The sequence below is a fragment of the Harpia harpyja genome, chromosome 1 (assembly GCF_026419915.1).
Source record: "Harpia harpyja isolate bHarHar1 chromosome 1, bHarHar1 primary haplotype, whole genome shotgun sequence".
Taxonomy (NCBI): Eukaryota; Metazoa; Chordata; class Aves; order Accipitriformes; family Accipitridae; genus Harpia; species Harpia harpyja.
Window position 1 is genome coordinate 103,582,074 of NC_068940.1, and position 24,776 is coordinate 103,606,849.

At 45.5% G+C, this 24,776-nt stretch overlaps 1 protein-coding gene and 1 long non-coding RNA gene across 4 annotated transcripts in view; one reads left to right on the forward strand and one right to left on the reverse strand.

Moving 5' to 3' along the window:
* OXSR1 (oxidative stress responsive kinase 1) overlaps positions 1 to 14,064 on the reverse strand; it is a 93,140-nt gene extending 79,076 nt beyond the window's left edge. For both annotated transcript variants that reach the window (XM_052807666.1, XM_052807655.1), the window contains exon 1: positions 13,765 to 14,064. In XM_052807666.1, the coding sequence (XP_052663626.1) occupies positions 13,765 to 13,834 (70 nt within the window). In that variant the 5' untranslated portion in view covers positions 13,835 to 14,064. The remainder of the gene's footprint in view (positions 1 to 13,764) is intronic.
* A 454-nt stretch (positions 14,065 to 14,518) lies between these two features.
* LOC128143652 (uncharacterized) lies at positions 14,519 to 15,782 on the forward strand. 2 transcript variants are annotated; one of them, XR_008235849.1, is made up of 2 exons: positions 14,519 to 14,618; positions 15,525 to 15,782. It is a non-coding gene; the product is annotated as an uncharacterized LOC128143652 (long non-coding RNA). The 2 variants fall into 2 exon arrangements; XR_008235844.1 differs by having other exon boundaries at positions 14,525 to 14,783.
* Positions 15,783 to 24,776: the final 8,994 nt, after the last annotated feature.

The window sequence follows — 24,776 nt, forward strand, 5'->3', positions numbered from 1 at the left end:
AGCTGCCCACAAAGCTGTTTCAATCAACAGAGGACATCTTCCACAACAGTCTTGGAGCATCAGCCTTTATCTTAATGCGGTATCAAATGCCCCCTGTTAGAGAAAATACGCTCTTCCAGGGTCAAGCGAATGTTACAAGCAATTTAGGTCAGAAGGAACCTCTGGAGGCCTCTAGTCCACTCTCCTGCTGAAAGCAGGGCCAAATCCTAAGTTAGATCAGGTTCCTCAGCATAAAATTCAGTCTAATTTTGAATATCTTTAACAATAGATATTTCTACAATCTTTTTGGCTGGTCCTGTGTTTGACCACCCACATGGTAAAGCTTTTTTCCACTGCACTATCTAATCAGATTTCCCAACATCACTCACAACTATGGCCTTTCACCGTGCACCTCTGTAGAGTCCAGCTTCATCTATTCTGTAACTTCCCACTAGATAGCTGAGGACAGCAACAACATCCCCCCTTTAGCTCACTCTTCTAAGGCTGAAGAAACCCAGCTCTCCCAGCCTGCCCCCATAAGTCATATTCTCAAGTCTCCTTTAGCATTAGGCCATGCTCAGCTGAACACCTCTGCACAACCCTGCCCTCTCCTTTCACCATTCTCCAGCACACACACAAGCTCTCTATTTTTAAGCAAGATCTGGAATCCATCCTCCACTATCTGGAGTGCAGTGCCAGAAAGCCACTCGTGACGCAGGCTCTGTTTATAATTGTGCCCCCCGGGTTTTCCTCTTATGAACAATGCACACAAAACACTTCCCTGCAAGGCTGCTCTGGACCAAGCAATGGCTCTCAGGCTCCAGGTATCCAGTTTCAGGTAAAAAAAGATAAAAATTCAGAACCATGTCCTGTGGGCTCTGGCATGATCTCTCAAAGGGTTTGTCTTACACCCTGCTGGCTACACCAACCAAAGAAATCACCCTGTTGTGATTAGCTGCAGAAGCAGCAAGAGAAGTAGACACGTTTGCTTCACTCCACATCTTTTTATGGGATTACACGTCTGTAACAACGAGCAGAAGATGCAGTCATGGAATCACACACACACGCTAAGGTCTCTCCTCACTCCAGATCACACAAACAGGACACCCAAAGCCCAGGAGACCTTTAATGCTTTAAAACACAGACTCAGTATTCACGCCTGCCACTGCAGGCACAGGGACAGTAACCTCCATCTCTGGATGCTTCAACTCTTTGACAGCCTCATGCCAAAGAGCTGCGGGGGCCCTGCTCTGTGGTTACTTGTTCCAGGGACAATACAGCAATAAAACAAGAAGCTACAAGACTAGGAATAGAATTTCTTAAGCGCTCTTGCAGAGCACAGGGCAGATACAGATCTAATTAAACCAGACATTAAACACCAGATTGCAAACTCAGACTGATCTTGCATTGTTTGGTCCATTTGCTGTGAAGGCAAAGTTATGCCTCTATTTTCTCCACCTCATCTGAGGTTTCTGGTGAGAAGGGAGCCCTCTCACAAAGAATGAGCCTCTTCTAAAAACAAGCTAGCAAAAAAGCCTACTCTTAAATTTGTAGCCAGCTCAGTACAGGATGGGAATACCTGTTTCCCCAAGCAGGACTTGGTAAGAAGAGTCCACTGGATGTCAAAAGTCTTCTGGCGCAAGCCGCAGGATTCAGGAAGAATAAAGTAATGCAATGTTGATGGTCGTTGAATACAGTCATAGTTCTTCAAGCCATCTCCCCACTACTTGTCAAATTCCTTCTACAAAATGGAAGATGCAATCCACACTGACAATTACAAATACCAGCAATAAAACCAAAGGGAATTTGTAATGGGACTCAGACATATTCCTAGTACTGCCACAGAGGGGATGAAAAAAAAAAATCTGCTAACCCATAGTGAGGGGAAAGCTTTCACAGGAAAGTGTCATCTACTCAGCCCAGTACTGCAGGAAGAGCATTGCAAATATTAACGATGCTAGAAGTGAAGTTACAGCCCTGAATCAGCAGAAGACCACTCTGGTGCTTCTAGCACTCCTCAGAGCGAACCCAAACAGCAAGCCGACTCTGAATGCTGCTGTTAGAAAGACTGCAAGCAACAGCGAAACCAGTAAGGGAGAATTCAGTCGGTTTTGTTCTGTGCCTGGTTGGAAAACCTGTGGGAAACTAAAGCAGCAGCAGAACAATCCATGGCCAAGACGACAAAAAAGCTACAAAATGACAAGTGTGAGCAGAGCTCCCCGCGCCCCAGTAACATGGGGAGTACAGACACACACCTACCCCCAGGAAGCTCCAAGAACTGCACCAACACAGCCACGCTCACTCCCAGACACCTTTCCACCACTCATTCCTGATACGGAGTTATTCCATTATAGCCACAGCTCAAGTAGTTTGCAATTCTGTGCAAGTTGTGAGGCCATTTATTTCAAATGGTACGCACACACAAGGGATTTATGTTGTTAAGACTCAATTACATGTTTTCCCCAAAGCCTTAGAATCTTTGCTCAATCATTTCATGTTAGTACCTGCAGTGTCCAACACACAACTAATATTCCAGCATTAATCCAGCATGTTCAAAGAATTTCAGAAAATAAGAAGCAGATTTCTGAAACTCAACTATTGAATTAGAAATACAGCCAAAATATTTGAACTGCACATAAAACCTGCTGATAGTGAATTATTCACCATCTTGATGAGAGCTCTCGCTGTTGACAATACCACTGAAAACCATGCAGCATGTTCAGAGGCCAGAGGTTTCTGTCCATGTAAGACAATGTCCTTCTCAGGACTCCTAATGCTTCGTGTACAGCGGAAAGCAATGGTAAGCCGGTAAAGACCACGCAGTGCTGCCAGCACTTGTTTAGACATGCTTCCTCTCCAGTGGTCCATTAATACTGAAACACTCGATGCTGCAGACTTATTGCCCAGGTCTTTAATTCAGTTCTCAAAGTCAAAAAGAGGAATACAAACCCATATCCTCTCACTTTTAAGAAGTCCAATATCATTTTCAGAGCCATCAGCAACTGATAGGCAATAGCCATGGCTGGGTACATCTCCCCATGGCCCCATCAAACTCTACGTTATAAATAAATTGCTCTTATTTCTAAGCTGTAGAGAGATCTAGCTACTGTAAACTGCACGACTCAATGCCAAGATTTCTGAGGAAAGGAAGGGGAGCCTTATGGAAATTTTCACCCCACCCCATGCCGCATTGTTCTCTCAAAACTCTTTCGATATCTCTTAGGCTCTGAACACAGAAAAACATCATCTGTTTTCCCATGTTCGGCAAACATTCAGGTTGGGAATCCTTACAGACTAAGCACCAAAGTGACAGGTTTTGAGAGAAAACGGTCAGCCTGTCAATATAACACAGGCCAGGACTGGAACAGAGGGTGAGGAATAGGGTTGGCCATGCAAAGCACATCAGCAAGATATCTGACAAAATTGTCACCGGGTCACTTTGCTGTTTCATTTCGCCAATGAACTGCTTCACCTACAGCCACCGGTTTATGGTGCGTGCAGCTGAGCCTGGCTTTCAGCTGCCTCCCTACCACCAAGCAGCGCTGAATACAGCAAAGAGCTGCAGCTGCCCAGCCATCAGACTCTATGCTAGAACAAGAGACACAAGAAAAAAAAAAAAGACGAGAAAAAGCCACTGGTCACAGATGGTATTAGTGAAGAGAAGGATTAACAGGGACAAGTACCAGCCCATCTGATATTCTCCCCAACCTTTCCACTGCAAACACCAAAGCATGGAAGAGAGGGTGCTAGATGGTGCTGCTGCCTGACCGTATACCTAGCCTCCTGCAGCCCCTAGGATATCCCAAATTAGTTCAAACTAGCATACACCCCCATCATACCTTTAAGCAGGTATGATTTAACCTGAAGCCCACCTCAAGAAAAGGACAGACACACTACTGACACACTGGCTGTCTGCAGGGAAGTGATCAGAACCTCACCAGAAAATACAAACACCCTCCAGTTGCACAAGGTGCCCTGGTGATTTGGGGAACACCTTTGAGACCATTTTCCCCACGGCAGTAACTACAGTAAGCTCCAAGGGCCAGTTACACAAGTCCTGCGTGACCTGCCACATTTACTTAAGATGCTATTAGCATGCCTAAATTAGATTTTCAGTTTGAAACCAATTATATTTATTTGATTTCGTGCCAACATCTCTGGCTAATTTAAAGGGCACTGCAGCTATGCAGTGTTAATTCTACATGATGGAAAGCAGGCCTCAAACATCTCATTTCCAAACACAGCAATATTACTGGAGAAGGTTTATCCTTCCCTTTTAATCACTGTCAGTTGTCTTTATGGTATATGCAGCAATGTAAATATCATGCTGGCTGTCATCAGGTATTACCAAGGTTCAAAACACAGCCCTGGTACAGTAGCCAAGCCAGCATTCTCCTTTCTTCCCTCCCAACCTTTATCTCTGAACTCTGTCTCAAATGTAATTGTCAACTGTAGAGGATATTTTATTTGGCCGGGATTCCACTAAACAGAACAATCTGTCTGCATACAGTGCAGATGTTTGATAGTACAGAGGTTATTTTAGGTAAATAAGCTTTTAAGTATCTGATATGTCCTCTCTTCAAGGCTATTATCCTTTCTTTTCAGGGAATAGCTTGATCTAGTAAGTCTTTTCTGCATCTATTAGTGTGTTCAGCACACAAGATTAGCCCACTGGTTAAAAATTACATTCTTTAACCAGATGAGTAATGAGAACCATCCTGAGCCTTAGGAACTAGACAAATAACTATGCTCAGGCTGCTAGTCCATCAGCCACTCAGCTGTTCAAATAGAGATTTGCATCGGTGAGTTGTTCAACAGGAAAAGAGTTCATGCTCAAGACACTTTTTCCAGTGAAGTACAGTCTGCTGGAAGTCAATACCAAGGTATTTCTTAGCTGTTAATACCAAGTTATTTATTAGACAGCACTTGGCATCCTCAATGACAATTTTTACTTTAGTGAAGGGATGGAACTTAACACCCTCAGCTTTCAACTTGCTTGGTGCCCTACCTCACAAGGTAAGAGACAGAAAGAGGTTCACAAAGAAGAGGCCTAGGAGGTGAAGTTCTTACTGGCGAGGACATATAACACATCAAGTTTCCAAAGGACTCAATTTCCACTTGCAGGTCTTAAGGAATCACAAATCAGAGACGTTTGTAGTCAACACGTTTAAGGTTAGGAGACAGCACAAATGCCAATCTGCAGCTCTCCCATGCCTTTGCTGGGAAGCGTCCTTGCAGATACAGCCTGAATGTAAAGCAAGCAGCATAAGAAAAACACCGAGCTATAGACACATGCTATAGAAGAGAAGGCATTGTTACTTCCTACTGTCATAGGGAATCCATTAAGCAGCTGTTTCATACAGCGATGACAGGGTCACACAGAGGTTTGAGTGTTTAACAGAACGTGTGCCTGTAATTCCCCCATGCACCATTTCAAACACAAGCATTCATTAATTTGGTGTAGGGATTATACAATTTGGCATCAGCTATAGCAGGGAACTGGACTCCACGACCCTGGGAGTCCTTTCTGGCTCCGCATCTCAGCAAGTTAAGTGACAGTAGCTTTCCATTTTTGTTCTGAAAATTGACATAACGAAATCTGTCCCTGGGGATTTTGCAGGAAAGGTGTTTACCCCATGACAAGAAGCACTGTTTTTAATTTATGAGTTTTTAAGCCATCAAGATAACCTAATATTGTGTTGCCTGCCTGAAGCTAGAGATGGCCTGAAATGCCTGACTGCTATTTCAGCTGCCCCACTTACCTTAACAGGTATCAGTTCTGAGCAGGGCCACCTAATTTTCTTAAGAAAAAATATTCTGTAAATGCTTCCATCCCACAGCCATTAGCTTGCTCTCTCACTTTCCAAATGCCATCATTTTCCACTACACTCCGCACTGTTTTCAAAGCTTCCTTTTCAGAAGAGGTGGAACAAACCCTGGAACCCAAGAAAATGGACTTACAATCTCCTGAAGACCAAAAATGAGCAAGAGCCTAACTTAGGCCAAATCAAAAATGAAAACGCACAACCTGTCCAACAGTAATTATGGAGCTTTCATCCAATGTTTAGGAAAACTTCAGTTTTACAAAATATATGTTGAATTGCCACAATATACAATAACGACACACCCTGACCACAAGCACGTCAATACAGTTCCATGTTCACAACTAGTTTTTTAGAACATTTTCCTACTTGACAACACTCTCCCCTCTAAAGAACTGCAAAATTTGTCAATTAACTCTGCTCTAAGACGAAAGGCAACCTAAATTCTTCCACCCAATAAGCTAGCAGAGGATACCACAGGACAAGCCACATGCTCAGTCAAATCTCACCAGAAGCAAGGTGGGGTACTCAAGGTCAAAATTTCACTCTGCAGTTTTAAGTTAATTAACAATTCTGTGGATGGATGAAAAAGAAACAGAGCATCCTCCCACACAGCTTTATTAATAGCAAGGTGCTAGCAGTAAAGAGAGTAAAGTTTATGCTTAAATTACCATTCATGATTATAAAGAGGTAAAATTTTGGCAAAACCCAAGGAGAATTTACTACAGTAAGAGACGATCACTGAAGTATTTCAACTCACACTATTCTTCTTTAACAGCTGCTTATACCTTTTCTCTCCAGGATGAATTTACACAGGCTCGTTTCCTGTCTGAAGGAAATATCCATTTGGGAGAATGCTATAAAGTCAGTTTAACATGAAACAGTGAAATGAAACAAAACAAGAAATTTTTCTCTCCCCCGCCCCCAACTCAGTAGCTCTCAAGACAAAACGGGTGGAGCAGAAAATTGAAATTTGGCTAGAAATTAAAACTTCATTCGGAAGAGCTTTTCCATATTCCCTCAAAAATGCATTTTAATTCAACTGAGTTATAAGAGTTTGAAAGTGTTGTTTCACAAGCATGCAGTACAAGCTGTATAAAACTTTAATGGATGGGAGGTAGAAGGAAGATTCAGCTAATTTGGCGATTTGGTGAGAAAGTGAATCAGTGCTCTGAATTTACTCTGTACTTCTTTCATGGATGGCATCTATGAAGCCTTTAAGACTTGAAGACAGCTGTGTCCCCTGCAGAATTCTCAGCGTGCAGAACCAAAGAGGTCTAAGAAATCCTTGCAAGGCATGTTACAACTCTAGTTTGGTGGAGGTTGCTACATAACCAAAATTTTTTTTTCCAGGGTGGAATTTCTCTTAAGTGCAAGAAAAATCTGTGTTAAGCAAAAATTCTATGTGCAGTGACGCACATCAGGAAACAACAATCTTTAAGAACCTTGAGGAGTGGTGAAAGAAAGGACTCGGGGAAAAAAAAAGTTGCTGGATGTTGTAGCTATTGAGTGGGGTTGAAAAGAAATACTGGATTTTTCCTTTTTGCACTTGGATCACCACAAATCCCTACCTGCTTGTACTATGCGATGGGACCACATAATATGGTTAAAAACAAGGAATATGCCGGCTGTGATGATTAATATGAGAACCCCACGCATGAGCAGTCTTTCAAAGCAAACTACACACCCAGATAACCTAAGGGACCAAACTTAAGGTTGACAGAATCCCACACTAAGGTCAGTCTCTTCGTTTGTATTCATGCACAAGAGGAACATGAGAAATACTGAAGCTGTATTATGGACCTAGTCAGGTACCTGTATCCCTGTTGTCATTTAGCTGTATTTACACCATTTGTTACAGTGATCTTGTCTTACTCAAGTCAGACAAGTTTGATTTTGTTCTTAGATGGCTCCCTTCATTAGCATATGCATTATTTTGCACATAGGAGGTACCACATCTCTCCTCTCATACACCAGGAGAGATGACCTTCTGGTAAAGAGCCTGGACTGCCTGTCAGGCAGGGACCTAACCCTGCCTCCAAGTTTCCCATATGACTGCCAGAAAGATAGACAGAGTTTAATGTTTTTTTTTAATAAATGTCAAGGCTAACTCCCTTAGGTGAAGTCACAGGAAACTGGAGCAACTTTGAGAGCCAAGTTCTTCATATCTGCATCTCTGTTGTTTGATTCTAAAGGGAGTGCAGGGTAATAGGCTAAACTCATCTATAAAGTCCCAGGATCCTGATATTTCAAAGATTTTGCAATGCCAAATTCCACTACTCCAACAGCTATTCTTCCACACCCACAAAGCTCTCAAGTCTGTCTCTCCCTATTAAGAAAGTTTAATAACACCGATTTTACAAGCACTCCATTAGCATGTCCACAGCTAAATTTACTGCTACAGAGATTTATGACGGATATCATGCATTTTAGAGGAAATCTTCCAAGAAAGTTTGACCAAAAAGCCGTTTTTCGCAATTCGTTAACACAATTAGCAATAAGAACCAGTGTTATTGCCCATCATTTTAAATAGTTCCAACTTTTAGTAGAAGATTACATCTCCAGACATGGACTTGGTGGGCAAGCTGCTAACACTCAGAAATAAAATAGATGCTGCCAAGTTTAAATAGACAAATGTCCTGGGGAAGAGCTGATTCTCTCCAAGATTTCATCAGTTGCAGAAGGAAGATGCCTCCCAGACGTGCATTTGTCAGCCAGCATATGCACCCTCAGGTGTACTCAGGAGCACAGTACATCCAAGTTTCCCAGCACTAGCCAACATATTTGCATTAAATTGAAACTATTTAAATAGTATTCTTGAGAAATGAAAGTGTTAAACATTAATCAGTCCAGGAACCTAGCAGTACTGGAAGCAACTGCCACATAGAAACCAAACATGGGAAAGTGTGAACTACTTCCACATGAAACACCCCATATGGTTTGGTTTTTTTTTTTTTTAATATCCCAGAATAGCTGAAAGCAGTGGGAACCCTCTCTGCCCTCCCCTCAAATCAGCAGGAAAAGCAGCCACACCACTTCGATAACAACAGTGTATTCTTCCCAGCCAGCCTCTTTCACCACCACTTGGCTTTGTGTGTCCTAAGTCTGCTTCCTTGTGCATTTCATCCTCCTTCCTACCAGATAGTAAACAACAGAAACACTAAACAAAGACACACACACAACTAAACACCTTTTGCTTTCACTTCCCAAGAGGTAAAGATCGACTTAATTTAGCCCTATCCTAGTAGAGCAATGGTATCAAAGGTCTTGCAGAAATGAGATGTGCCAAGTATTCAAAGGAAAGCTAGCCTGGATGCAGGAGTAACCTGGCTATTCAGTCTCACTAAGGAATACACAAGATATATTTGTGTATGTTCAAGCAGCTGAGAAACTGTGGTACTGAGCATTACTCACTTCAGTGCTCAAGCAGACCAAGTACTATGAATGACTGCTGACTTTTTTTTTTTTTTTTAACAGATCTACATTTGCCCAAAGTTAATTTTATATAAGCTTTAGCATAATATAAAACAACAAAAAGGCTTTTCTACCAACTTCAAGTGGAAAAAGTCTACAAATGAGCACAAAAAGCAACTCTTCAAATGAATTAACCAGCCTGAATACTGGGAATACGCTGTAGGAATCAATTTTGTTTAGCTAGGCTGGCGGAGAGGAGTGGGAATCCGCGAGGAAATGCTAAAACAAAACATATGGCACAAAGACTGAAGTCTAAACGCTCAATTTAGTTCTCAAGCAGTTATATTTTATAGAGTGTAACATTTTTCTTGAATGGGTTTTAAATAGTTAGGCGTATGAAACTGGCTGCAGCTAGCACATAAGACTCGGAGGTAAAAATCAACACCACGCTTCAAAAAAGAAACCTAAAAAGTAATCATTGGACAAGAGCCTCCCATTCCAGCCTGGTTTTTACATCCAAAGATTTCAATCGCACCTGGTGAGTACTTACAGGCTGCTCTTTTCCAATGGCCATGCTTTTTCAGTATATGCGATTACTACCAAACACAAGATGGGTGACCACAAATGTTTTGATAAAGTTTGGGGAAGCAGAAATCTTAATTCTAAGAGGTTCCCCTATGCCTGCAAAAGAAAGTTTCTGCCACACAGGCATGCATACACTCATATGATGAGCTTGGGAAGAACGTGGCTAGGAATCTAAATATTCAACTGCAAAAGATCAGCGTGTTCACAGGCAAAGCCCAACTCAAAAGCTACACAAACTGCAGTCATTAAAAACCCTAATCATTCAGTAAATGGTGACTTCAATTTTCAATTTAAGCTTGATTTCTGGGGGGAGAAGAAACTCCCACCACATCTGTTCGCACAGCCTGCACCGTCTTCCTCGCTACGAAGGAATCTGTCAGGGGAGAAAGGGCACAGGAACAGAGCAAGGGAGCACTCCCACCGCTAATTTATCTTCTGTTTCTGGCACAGACTGTTCACAGCAAAGAGGATGCTCCTAAATCAAACAGCCACAGCCAGCACAGCTCTCATCTTTCCAAAAAAGTAGCAAAATGAGAATGACCCAGTTCCAATCATCTTCACTACCGCTACCAGCATTTCCAACAGGAATTGTGAGATCCAAGGGAACCTGCATGTGCAAGTATCTGATCAGCACAAGCAGTATGAGGTCGAATTTTTTTTTCGGGCTTCAAAAAGACGACTGCCATGATTTATATGCAATCCACGCTTAGACCACCACCTTCACAACCACCAGCACAGACTACACTTTTCTTTTTAGATGAAAATTTAGATGTTTCCAGAGGCGGTATTCACCTGCAAAGACAATTGCTACTCTGGGGGTACATTTCACAGAAATGCTTTATAAATTGCTTCTTCTACCCCACCTCCATTTTATCCTTTTTTGAAATGAAAGTCAGGTTCTGATCCTGAGCAAGGTTCCTTGACTCAGTGGAACAGAAGTTATCTCACCTAAGGAGGCTACTCAGCAGTTACTAACACTAACCAAGCATAATAAATGCAGGCATTAATCCATACCTTTATAATGGCATGAGTCATTCCCAGTGCTGAGTAATCCTTTTTTTAGCATTAGCCAGAATCAGGAGGGCAGTTTTACAGGAGTTCCCTTTGCAGGTAGAAAACTTGCTCTTCCAATTCCTGCACCAGAACGGTATGGAGCCATCCACATCAAATGAAAGCCACATATGGCTACTTCCAGGCAAAACCAGCACAAATTAATGAATTGGTCTACACATCGATTTCCTTTATTCTGATGTGGAAAAATAGCTGAGCTGGTAATCTACTGAATGTTGGACTCTAAATGTAAAGAGCAATATTTTTCATCAGGAAACAAGTTAAATCCTTTAAAAGCACCGGTGCAAGGTTCAACTCTTTCCACACCAGGACATCTCTTTGTTCCCTGCTGAAAGACTTTTACAGCTCTAGAGAAGTAAAGAGAGCTCAAAAAAAAAAAAAAAAAAAAAACAACCAACCCTTGAGGTTTACAGGAGACATGAAGCAGGAGGCATTGCAGTCCAGCTCAGTTAACACAGTGACATTTTGTCCCACAAATCATATACGTGCTAGGAAACTTGAGTCACATCTCCATCCAGGACACTAGCAGACACACCAATGTTTGAAATGAGTAAGGGGAGGGCGGGGGATGGGAAAGTTAAAAAGAGAAACCATATGTTTGCAATATACACATTTCAGTGTACACTCCATCACACACCAGAATGCCAACACAATCATTCAGTGAGCAGGCAACATCCAGAAACACGGTTTACAGAGGGACAGGGAAACTATACGGAAGAAATTAAATACTTATTTCCTGATTTCTCTCCAAGCTCTGTCAGTTAGCGTGAAACAATGACACATCTCTGTGCTGCTCGTAATACTTTGAGGCTGTAGGATGTGCGTCTCCAGCAGCAAGTTCTCCTAAGAGCAGAAGTGCATTTACATTCCCTTTTGTTCCCATCCCACCCTGTTCCCCAGCTACAAAGAGGCAGATTGTCCTGTTCGCTCCTGTCGTTGGATGCTCAAGCTCAAATCCTTGCTTTGTGCTACCAGAGCACCCCTTTGCAGGCTCCCAAAGGAAAAAAGCATTTCTTACGCACATGGATCCAGTTTCCTTCCCCCGGGAAATGGGTGGCATGTTCTCCCCCTTCCTCCCTGCACCTTTATCACCTGCTCCTCAAAGAGGCTGAACATCATCCTCCCCAGGGTGCATTTTGCAAAGGAGGTTTAAAGGGTTGATCTGTACGATTACACCTTCCCCATCTTTACAGGGAGTTTGTCTCCTGCCTAAAGCACGGCTGCTCCCACTGAGCAAAGGGAGAGGACAAAGCCTGATCCCACAGAGCAACAGGGATTTCCAGAAGGATTTCCCCCCCCCCCTCCACAACTTTAGTTCCTTCCTACTTTTAAACAATGCCAAGAATTTAATCTCTTAAAACAGCATTTTCACAAACTCTCCCACCCTCCTTAACAGAAAACAAGTCTCCCCATGAGGCAGAGATGGAAGGCCTGGGAATGATAGCGCTATGTCATTTATAAACTTCAAATAAAAGCACTCCACAAAGATTACTCTAAAAATTAACCTCCTTCCTAAAAGCCTTTGGCCAGGAGCCTGCCCTGCTGCCTCCTGCTTTATTTCATGCCTCCGGAGAGCGAGACAGCAGGCACTGACCTTAGAGTCACCTGTGGCACCACCTCAGATGTGTCACATACTCGCCCTAGAGCAATATATCCCTAAAACACACACCCCAACAAAATGGTTGAGACAGCCAATAAATCAGCACAGCGGGAGGTCTTTGGTAACTGTGCAGTTTAAAGTCAAGAGAGAGTGGCGGAGGGGGGGAATCATTTAATGGAAAGAGCAAGGGCTGGGGCCTCGAGCTGTGAGGACAATGAATGAAAATTCACAGCAGCAGCAAAAACCCAGGATAAAAGGCTTGTTCAGCGGCACTAAACCCCCCCCCCGTCCCCGTCCCCTGCACGGACCAAAGCAACGTGGGGCTCCAAAACTGCTAAGTGAGGAGTCATTCCCCCCAGAATGAACGGGGGAGCCCTAGAAGGACAGATCCCACCTATGCTGTGGAGTTTGCTCCTGCAGACCGCCTCATGCCCAGCGCATCCAGATTCACACGGTGACGGGTGGACAGAAGAGCCCCCACAGCGTGGATGGACCCTGTCCTGCTCCGTGCCTGCTCACCCCACCATGAGGATACGCACACCCCCGTGCAGAAGAGGGAAGCAGAGGCTGGAGATGAGCCCCCCCCCCCGATTACCCCATGTCTCTGCTGCGGGTGAGGCAGACCCACGCCCCCCCTCTGTGGGTCCTGCACACGCGTGAGGAGGGGGAGCAGCCCCCCCCCCCCCGCACCCCACGGAGAGGCTGCAGAAGTGGAGCCCCAGGCTGGCCCCCACCCAGCCCCTCCCTGAACACGGACACCCCACGGCGGGGGGACCCGGACCCACAGACACCCCCTTGGAGGTGGGGGGGGGTAGGGCGGGGCAGACCCCACCCCCCATCTCCGTTGCGAGTGGGGGCAGACCCCCCCTTCAAGTGAAGGGGTCTCCCAGACCCACACACCCCTCGGGGTGGAGGGGCAGACCCCCTTCACACCCTCCCCACACACACATCGCTGGGGGGTGCGGGCACACACTCCCACTCCCTGACGGCGGAGGGTGTGACAGGACAGCCCCCCCCCCCCCCCTCAGCCGAGGGGTGACAGGACACCCCCCCCCTCCCTCAGCCGAGGGGTGACAGGACACCCCCCCCCTCTCCCTCAGCCGAGGGGTGACAGGACACCCCCCCCCTTTCCCTCAGCCGAGGGGTGACAGGACACCCCTCTTTCCCTCAGCCGAGACACACACACACACAGACACACATACCCCCCCCCAGCGAGGGGACACCCCCCCTGCGGTGCGCACAGACGCCGGGGGAAGGGGCCGAGGGTCCCCGTCCCGCCCGGCCGCCGCTCACCGATGACCTCCTGCAGCTCGTAGTCATCCTTGTTGATGGACCAGGGCAGCGCGCTGGGGTCCTCGGCCATGGCCGCGCCGCGCCCGCCCGCCCTCCGCGCCGCGAGGGGGAGCGCCACGCAGGGAAGCGAAGGAACGGAGAGGCGCTGCGCTGCCCCGAGCGGCCCGGCTGCCCCGACCCCCAGCCGAGCTCCCGCCGGCAGCGGCACCCGCAACCCGGCCGCCTCCGCCGCCGCCCGCCGCTACCGCCGGCCAAACTTTGCCTGCTCCCTCCACCTGCCCATGCCCAGAGCGCCCTGACGTCACCCGCGCACGCCGCCGCTCGCACGCCCCGCCCCGCCCACCGCAGGCGGGGGGCGCCGCCCGCCGCCATCTTGAGCGTGGCGCCCGCTCCGCCTCCGCCACACCACGGCTTAGTCGGTTGCCGCCACCGGCCTCGGGGGACGGGCCGGTACGGCGGGCTGCCGAAAGCGGACGGCGGAGGGGGGGGTCCGTAAGGAGGAGAAAGGGAAGGGCGGGGATGCCACACACAAGATGGCGGCTGCCCACATCTTCCCCTCCCTCAGCCAAGAGGCGGGAGGGGCTGCTGGCTTGAGACCCACCGCGGGCTGCGATTGGCTGCCAACTGCCCGATCCGCAGCTCCTATTGGAGGGGAAGCTGTCAGTCGCGCCTTGTCCTGCTGAGGGGTCCCTCCGGCTGAGGGGCCTCTGGTCGGGGCTGGGAGCGAAGGCCGGCGAGCGGCGGGAAGGGGCGGCCGGGCCTGGGCCTGGACCTCCCGTGAGGGGGATTCGGAGCCTGGCGGGTGGGAGGTGGCCCCGGGCGCAGCGTGCCAGCAGCCCTGTGGTGTCTCGCTGGTGAGCTGGAGACATGGGAACCCACCGGGCGGGAGGGTGGAAAGCGATGGCGTGGCCTTGCCCGGGTTTGGTCCGGGAGGGACGTTCTAATCCCGAGGCAAAGAGGGCCAAGCCACTGCCTCCAGTCTCCCATTTCCCCACCAGCTGCAGCCCTGCAGTGAGCAGGTGTGGAGCCCGGCCCAGGCGCTTCAGGGATCCACATTCCACGTTTAAAAATAGGTCCCGGGGTTACGATAGGTATGGAGGGATCAGGAGGTCTGGGTTTCTCTTTGCCATCTCTGAGGAGGAGCAGTTCTCCAGTTTCCCAGCTGCTGGATGCTTCGGCTTGCTCCAGGCTGCAATGTCGACATTCATGGATATGTCCAACACGCTTATCCTATGGCTCACGGCCCACAAGTCCATAGCTGGAGCTTTGTTGATCTGGATGCGTTCAGGAGTACATCTGGTGGTCAGTGGGGAAAAAAAATACCAGATTAAAAGAGAGAGGAATATGAGGCTAACTGGTGCCATGAACCCACAGAGGCTGCTGCCTATATATTTAGGTTAAAGTGTTTGCAGTTTGGGGATCTATTTTTTTTCCAACATAAAATAGATAAAATGGCACGTCTCGCTATCACCAGGCACGATAGTAACCATCAGAATTGAGTGGGAATTTCTGCATCAGGTTTTATTCTTTGCCGGTCACTGTTCTGGTAGCTTGATGTCAGGCACTACTGTGAGTCAAAGAACGTCAGTTATACATATTTTTAGCTTATTAGGACAAATTCCTGAGATGCCTCTGATGAACCAGGCTTTGTAGAGGGCCACGGTACCCTGCCAAATGCATGGTCTGACTCCAGTATTTTCTCTTGCGCTACCTAACACAGGACACTGACTCCTTCCTTCTACTCTTTTTTTGTCCTACAGAAGCAAGAGGCCCACAGTCCCATCTCGCTGCTGTGCAGGCACTCAACAACGATGCTCTCTGTCATAAGGCAGAACTTCCAACTGAAAAGCTGTTTGTTTTTCTTACTTGTCTGTGTTAAACATTCCTCTTATGAGCGATTTTTAATATTTGCTAAATATGCTTTAATTACTGCTCGGAACTGTCTCTGTGATCTTTTAACTATGTCATAAAAGGAGTTTATATAGCAATTAAAAACAGGTTTTACCCCAGAGCATGCACCCGGGTAGGCAGTGTCATATTTCTGATAGCTAACAGCATGTTAGAAATGGATCTGAGCCAGGCATCAACAACAAAAAGAGACTTATATATGCTTAATTTTACCACAGTGTTTTTAAAGTCAGAACCATATTTTGAATTCTCTTAACTTTGGGCCAAAAATCCTCCCCCTGAAGGCAATGCTAAAACTCTATTGATTTAGATCAATGGGGCAGGATTAGGTCCACAATAAGCCTTGTTCTTTAAGAATTAGCACAGACTTTGATCGAAATTAAAATTTAAAATGTGCACTGACAAGACCACCAGTGGCCACATAAGCATACACAGAGGAATGCCGTATTTTAGTTTTTCAGCTCTGCAGTGAAAAATTAATCTCCACATTTTTAAACCAAAATCTCTCATTCACACAGAATCCAGGTCCCACAAATTTTGTGTTGTTTTTTAAATGAACTCAGCATTTTGAATCCCTCAGAAGTCAGGCATTGCTGTTGCATTCATTCATTCAACTGGTTCTTTCAATCCGAGTCCGATGAGGGATGAAAAAATGGAGCTGGCTTCCATGAAGATCTTGATCCTTAGCCCCCTTCAGATCTCCAAGCAGCACCTTCCCCTGTTTCATTGTTAATATTCTGCTCATCCTACTTTTCCTGATTTGCTTCGTCTGTCTCATGTAGGTTGTAAGCTCTTCAGGGCAGAGGCAATGCCTCTATTTATAAAAAAGCCTGTGAAGTGGTGCTGCTGAATCAAGTAGTTTGTTGTAATAACAAGAAATTTTAGTAGAAATCTGAAGTGGAAAACCTGTTTCCTGGTGTATCCACCTCTGCTCTGGACCAGGCTTTACGGGAGACTGAGAAGTGGAAAAACTCCAGACGTCTTTCAGGCAGGAAGGCTGCAGTCTGAGAAGAAGTCTCAGAGCTGGGTGTCCCGTATTTTTTGACTTCGAGTAAAACACCACGGTGATTAGAGCAGGCAGTGCCCTCCTCGCATTGATTTTGCTGCAGAGTAAAGGCTTTCTTCTGACACCTGCATTTCACTGATGTCCCCGGGGCTGGTGTTCCCCGGCAGCTGGCTGGGAGCCTTTGCACAACAGGCACACAACGCATGCATTCGCACAAAATGCTCTCATTCTTGTAAGGCACATGGTTTCCTGCCTTTGTGGGCCAATTACTTGCTGTTTCAATGAAACTTACTGGCGCTATCCAGCTCTTTGCCTTTTTTTTTTTCCATTCATGTAATACTGACTATCGTAAAACTGATGTTTAATGCATAGATTGGTGATTCTAATACTCGGCGCACATATGTTACTAGCTTTAGTACCTGTAAAGGATCCTTGATGGCTGATGTATTTTATCAAGCATGAATATAAGCTAACTTCATTTACACTTGGGTTGTAGAAAACTAGTCTAAACTCTAGTTTGCGTATCGAGGCACTGCAGATTTCATCTTTCTATTCATGTAGACTCTCAGATACATAATTTTCTTCTTGTTACAGTTAAAGCCGAAGTTGCTCTTTCAGAACAGCCATGCAGAGGCATTTGCTCTCAGTTCAGTAGTGTTGGGGGCCATGGCATTTGTTGCTGCATTTCTAGTTAAAGGCTTTTTAAGGCATCATAAACCGCTGTTTGTAAGTGCCTGTGCATTAGCTACCATGATTCTTGCAAACAATAGCAGTTAATGTGCTGATTGAACTGCTTGGTACGGGCATGGTTTGTTAAAGCGAGGGGGGAGCCCAACAATGCCTGTCTTATTGCATTCAGAATAGGGCGAGTGCGCGTCGGCAAGCAGAATGCCTGACCTTGTTTCACTACAAAATTTGCCCGCTATTCTTTCTTCATGGAAACACTTCCAGGTTTATTGAAGGGACCTTACTTACTCTGTGAAACAGCAGCTGATTATTTAACAAAGTACACTGCACTTTATCTCCAGGGATTTCTCCTGGCAGCTTTGCTTTGGGTTTTGAGAAATAAGGCAAGGACCATGCAGTGGAGGAAGGAGCAGTGATTTAAAAACCTCCAACTGGAGCAAGTTTTTAATAATAGCTGTTTTCAAACCACAAGTCAAATGTCAGTCTAAACCACAGCAGCAGGTTTTCCTAAGTGATCCTGTGTACTACCACGTATCTCCACCCCGTCATTGAGTGCCGGTGTGCTAAGTCATTCTAAATTCACCTTTGAGGTCACTTTGAAGTCAAGTAGCTGAAGGCCCGGTTTTTACAGGTGAATTCTGGTTCTCACAGTATGTTTACTGAAACCGGCTTTTGCTCTGCAAACACACTTCTTATACCATCACCACTGCCTCTCAACAGAAACGCTGTGCTGTTCTCTTACTTCCTCCACCAAAAATATCCCCCAGATTTTAAGCTCCAGGAAACAAGCGAAGGGCTCATGACTAAGACAAGTTCTTCTTACTCTTCTAAGCTCATGACTTTTTAGTATACAAATTGAAAGCCAGTTAACCCTTTCTGTAACAAATTATAGCTTTGCTGCCTCCTTCAAATCTAATATAAAATCGATGCTAGGATTAAGAAATAGTAAGATCTTGATTACCACATACCTGAACCACAGTTTAGTAATCAGCTCTTGCTCTGCTCTGGTTTACAATAATGCTTTCTTCATACTGCTTTGTCTTTACAGAAGCTCATGAAAGACACTTCACATGTCTGCACCTCTTTTTGCCCTGGGAATGTCACAGCTCCTAAGGACAGAAAGGTTTTCCCACTGGCCTTTTCTGTGGAGGGTAAATCTCCATCATAAAACATTTTCTAAGCAGCTGAGCAGGACAGGGAGGTTGAGAATGTGTTTCAGAGCTTTTTCCTTTATTGTTGAAAGTGCAGAATAAGCCTGATGCAAGCATCCAGACCCTGACGGACAAGTGGGTACACCTGGCCTGACTCCTCTTTTGCAGTTGATGAAGGGTGGCCAAGGACTGTTGGTTCTATTACGTAAAACTTTGTGTGTGTATTTAAGACTGTTTCGGACATTTTATTATTCAACAAAACTTTTTTAGAAAAATACTCAGTCCAAACACAACTGACAGAACCCAGCTTAGCAATACCAGAGAAGATCCCCTCCTTGCCGCTTGCTGTTGCGGCAGAGAAATCCCAAGTGTCCCTGGGTACTTAAATCTCCTTCTGAGGGCTGGCCATGGCAGGACTGAACACAGAAAGCAGCTTTTGGGGGAGACATTGCTGCTCTCAGGTGATACAGCATGGATAGTCTGTCAGCTGGAAGTGCTTGGACCCAATTTACAGCTGGCAAACTTTGAAGAAAAAAAATAAAACATCTTTTGTGACATTACAATGAAGCAAGATGAATTCTCTTAAAAGGCAGTGCGAAGAGAAACATTAGGAATAGAAAGATAGGATTGAATAAGATTTTGTTCCCTTCTTGCCATCTGGGAATAAGATTTGTGAGGGAATATTGCCCTTATCCTTCTAAACGGCCAGTATCTTCTCGAACCCCGGTAAGACGAGGGCAGGCAAGGTTTGTGGTTCACATTAGCAGATTCTAATGACATGAGTTTACAACAATACTCCAATAGTTCAGTGTAACACTGACTCATAGCTTATTACTATGGCAATAGGAATGTAAAAAGATCTCATTTGAAAAAAAATCTATTTGCATAGTTCACATCCTTTCCTCCCTACTCATGGATTCCTGTGTCATTGACTGCTGGCTGCTAAAAATAGGATCCTTTTTGTGTATCATCTAAAGTAAAGGAAAACCTAGAATCAGAGAGACAGTAGGAGGGAACCGAGGTCCTTACAAACAGAGCCTTCAGGAAGTATATTTGTAATGAAAGCCCTCTGAGAGTGCAGGAATGTTTCAAAAGATAGGAACAATCTAAGAAGATATTTTGCAGGAAGAAGAAGAGCACCAGCTCCCAGCTTTGATATTTTGCACCATGGGGATGGGAGGATTCATCTCTCTATTCAATAGAGGACCAAGCCACGGTTTTGTCTTGCAGAAGCTGTCCCACCTCAGCAGCAGGAGAGGAGGCTTCAGGGAACAGCCCAGGAGCAGCCCTGTGGGCTGATGAGGAGCCAGAGAGAAGCCACAGGAGAAGGACACTCACCAGGAGTCACTTGAAGGTGTACAAATCTCTTAAGGACAGCAGTAGGAAAGGGGAACTGGGAAGACGTGAGTAAGGTATCTGCAAATTAAATGGATTACCACCACCCCCCCTTTAAAAAAAAAAAAAACCAACCCGCATGTCACCTCAGAAACAAACAGCTGAAGTGTGAAATCATGCGGCAGGGAAAGCTGTCACAGAGAATCAGAAATTGATTTAATAGAGAAAAATTGACTGCTGCATAATTTGTGCAGATTGCTAGCTGAAAGAGAGATATCCACAGCTCCTAAGGGCTTAGCTGCGGGCACCGTCTGGCGAAAGGTGCGGAAAGCAAAATTTCATAGTTGGTAATTCTACGTGTACTGAATGCTTCCTCTTCAATACCTAACAATTAAAATCGATGACAGGATGCTAGGTAACAAAAGAAAATGACTGATCAATATGCATGTCTTGGAGCTGAAGAAAAACCCGTCTGCCAAGAGCAGCATGCTGATGAGGCAAGATTTCTGAGAGCTCAGATAGAAAATCTTAAAAGCTTCCATTCCCGATGCTCGATAAAACAATGTAGCTAAGCAGATGCCAGACGCAGTGCTAGGAGAGGTTAAGTCACCAAGGAGGCTAAAGAATAACTGTTAGGAAAAACAGGGAATATTCATTTTTAGACTAAATAGCTTTAGAGTGAAAAATGTGATGCTTCTCTTCTTTGCCTTTCTTTCTAAAGATCTCAAAAGCCTTTTACTGATATTGAAAAAATTATGTTCTTTGCATATCCATGTGAGGCTTTAGAGATGCTGAGACACTGACATTTTAAGGTCAATGTCCATTTTAGTCCTCAGCTCAAAGCACTTTAAATTTCATTTCCACATATATTTCAGTTGGGAGTGTCTGCCAAGTGCTGCCAAAAATCAAACACTAAATCTTCCATGATTCAGTAGTTTCAAATCAGTCACCCAGATTTCTGAACACAGTTGAAGACGTTGCTGTAAAGCAGTCCACAGGGTCCACCATGGCTCCGGCACGACAGGGAACGGCACGTGGACCTTCAGGTTCGCTTACCCAGTTTTCCCCTCCCGAATGGTATTTTTGGTTTCTGAGGCAACAGATTGTAAACTGGCACACAAGCAGTTAAGCACCTTAGGACTTGCGGCTCTTACATTTAGTTCTGCTGACACAAACAGAAGGCAAACATAGCTGAAGATTAGAGCCAGAAAAATGCTGCAAAAACTTTGTGAAAGTTCACTTCATCATAACCCCCACATTTGCCTGAACATACTTCCTGTGAGTCTGTCCTTTTTCTAACTTCAGCATCCTAAACAGTGGATAAAGACCCGTTGCATCACCTCGTGACTTTGATTTCATTAACAAAACAGACAAGATTCATAGCGTTGAGCCTGCGCGTTCTCACTGGGCTTGGAGCAAGGGTTCTCCTCCTCCTCCCACCGTCTCGCCCCTGCAGAGCCCTCTGGCTCCCTCGGTGCAGGTGAAATGAGCCGCCGTCCACCTCACAAACCACTGATCCTTTGCAGGACCCACTGATCCTTTCCCCCGCAGGCTGGCACCCAGCCTGGCACACTACTTTGCTCTTTCGCTGCATGAATGCACGGTAGGGCTGAGAGCTGTACAAAATCTGTCCAGTCTGGGGACAGTCTGGATACTTGGCTGTTGAGGAAACCCTGGCACGTTCCTCCCAGTGCCTCTGTGCTTCCAGCCATCTGCCACCTGCCTCCGCACCCTGGGGGGCTCTGCGTTTGCTGGGAAGGGGAGGCTTGAAAGCGCAGCACGGAGCAGTCGTGCTGTCGCCGGCCTCTGCCCCAGACACCGCGCTTGGCTCTCCCTGCTCCGCAGGGCAGCGGGAAGGCGGGTGTGAAACAGCAAGAGGAAAAAAGTTCCAAGCAACCTTCTGTAAAGAGATGTAGTTAAGCGTTTCACGGCCAATGCAGACTGTGTTCGTTCCCTCCCTCCAGTCCAGCCCCACCAAAATCCGACTTAAGCAAGCCTAGGAACTGGGGAAATTGGAATTGAAGCCCCTCCGCCAGCTGCCAGCCAGGAGAAACTCCACGTGCAGCTGATGAAACATTCATGCTCTGAACTGAAGGGATGCATCCCACGCAGGGCGGGACAGCAGTTCACCGTCCACAGTCCACTTTGTGGAAACCACCTTATCCAGCTGAGACAGAATAAACCGCTGTCCGGTGGGCACGGACAGCCCCAACCTCTGCCACTGCATGAGCGGCTTGATCAGTGGAAATGGGAGAAGGGAAAGGCACATTGCTAAGCCGGGCTTTGCTACAGAACAGAAAATCCATTGTTTGTAAATCGGACTTTGGAACAGCTTAAGACTTAAATACACCTTCAATTAATTAAATCTTTCCAGAGCAGCACAGCTCCAGAGTGGATACAACAATATTCATTCTCCAGACTGCAGATTTTGCTACAAAATAAACAAGTTTTCCAGGCTGGGCTTGACAGTGCTTATCAAGAAGTTGGGTTGGGTTCAAAGTCATCTCAAAATCCTAGTGGGTATCAGCTGAACCAAAAATGGTTATAACATAGCACCTAGAGAAAATTACCTTCAGAGAAATATTTGTACACAGCGCATGTCTGGTTGTCTAGTAAAACCCCAATAGGTCTGACATAGGCTTTGTTTTTTAATAAGCTCTATTAGCATGCTTTCCAGTAATGTGAACCTTGTGGGTTTTGTTTCTTTTTATTGCCTTATTAAAATACGTTTCCAGGACGCTCAAACAATTTTCCCAGCTATTTTTATGCATAATTACATTTTCTTCCCTATGCTAATTTTCTTCCTGTAAATGTGCCCTCTGGACCAAGCAGTGCCTCAATCATGATAAAGCAACTCTTTTCATGTCAGCGTAATGAAGAACGGAATTTGATCCGTCAAGGGGCAGTAATTCATCTCTCACCCTCCATCTCTGAAGCTTAGAACATTCTGCAGCGGTTACTGAATTTCACCAGGTAAATGCCATCTTCCAGTAAAGGAGGAAATGGCACCCATGTTCCTGCATCAAAATGAAATAGAGGACTGGGAATATTTCTTCTGGCACAAGAGGAATGATGGCTAGAAAAGAGCTACTGCAGCTGGACCCCCTGACCCCGAGCCTGAGCTACTGCCACATACAGGCAAAAATCATTAACTGCTCAAAAACATGCAAAGAGACGAGTGGTGCAAAGGTGCACTGAAAGTGATGGGATGCCAGCGCTTCTGGGAGTGGGACTCTCCTGGCAGGCTGCTCTTGCCAGCGATTTCTATCTGGAAATGCAGGGATGGTTTCCATATCACTGTCCATATGTTCACTCGTAGTAGCCATAGCAAAGACATTACTTCATACGCTTTATAGGGAATATTGTCGTGCAAGCAGCTTAGCATACAGCCCCTTCTGTTGTGAAGTGCAGCTCATCCTTGACCTCCAGAAATTCCTTCCAACCAACACTTCCGTGATTCAGTGATCCTTCGTCTTTTCCTGTGGCAGGTCCTTGGCCCGACAGCTGCTGGGTTCATAAGTTATTTCCCTGGCTTGGACTGCCTCCGAGCCAAAGGAAATAAAGCTGGCAAAATCCTCCAGATTGCTGCGCTGCAATATATACCTTACTGGGGCCTCTAGGAAGGATGTGGAGCAGGAGCTAACCGCCCAGCATCCCTGCTTGCTGGGGACAGGCAGCGGAAGCCCTGGCTCCATCCCCTCCAGCCTGCTGGGTACCAGGGCTGAAGCAGGTCCAGGATGGCGACAGACACAGACCGCAAAGCCAAAAAAGAGACCCGGAGAGGAACCACACGTGTCTGAAGTACAATTTCTTCTTAATTTTCCTCCAGGTGTGACACAACTCTACCTCTCCCTCTTCCAGGCACGGCCAAAAAGCTCCACTGAGGAAGCTGTTTAGGCAAAACATGAAAAAAAAAAAAAAAAAAGAACTAGTCCGTATCATTTCTCACTAACACTTCATTTTGAGACCCAGTATTTATTCTCTGAGGCCCAAGAAGGACATTCAGCCTGCTGGGTTTTAATTCTTTATTTTAAAATGTTTTCACAAGTAGGAAAAGGGGGGTTTTTTTGAGGAGGAAAAAACACACTGAATCGTTGACTATTTTCAGAATGGCTATACAACACGTATGCTTTTCCACAGATTCGTATCAGGATAGAAAGTAATATAAATATATATGTATATGTATAAAAATAAATGATTTGGTACTAACAGATTCAACCAGGACAACTTCAATGAGGGAAAGAAACAAAATGCAAAAAAAATTTAACATCACAATTTTCTAAGTCCCTTCTTTAAAGGTGTTCAAAATTTTGACCTTCCACTGGGCGTGAAAGAGGGGAGAACCACAACTGCCACTGAAATGTGTTTATCGTAACTAGATTTTATATCATTCATAGATGTCACATTTCATCAAGTCACCGTGACAAGACAGATATGAAAATGTCAGAAGTGCATAAACTCTGGTTTTTGCATAGAAGATACATATTTAAAGCACATATTTTCCGTTTTAGGGCTGTTACCCCACTTTACCCCAAAATAATTATTTTAGCCTATAAGACAAATGGTAACTGGTTGCAATGAAGCAACAGTCTGACAACAGTAATACTTGCCTGGCATCCAAGCCAGGCAGACAGAAAGGCCAGGGCACAGAGAGCAGGGTGATAACGAGATCCCGCCGAAGCACTGACATCTTTCACAATTAACTGGAATATTGCATTTATCTACTGCATGTCAGAAGATTTAGAAATTCAGCTCTTGTTTTTGTTTTCCCTTCCAGAAGCAGCACTTTCTCTGTTCGGCGATCACCAGATCATCTATTACAAACATAATTATTTTTGCTGCTATTATTTTTTCCTCATTTGCAACATCCCCAGTCGCAAACCACCCGTCAGGAGTTGCACAGAAGACACCGCATGAGGTTCAAT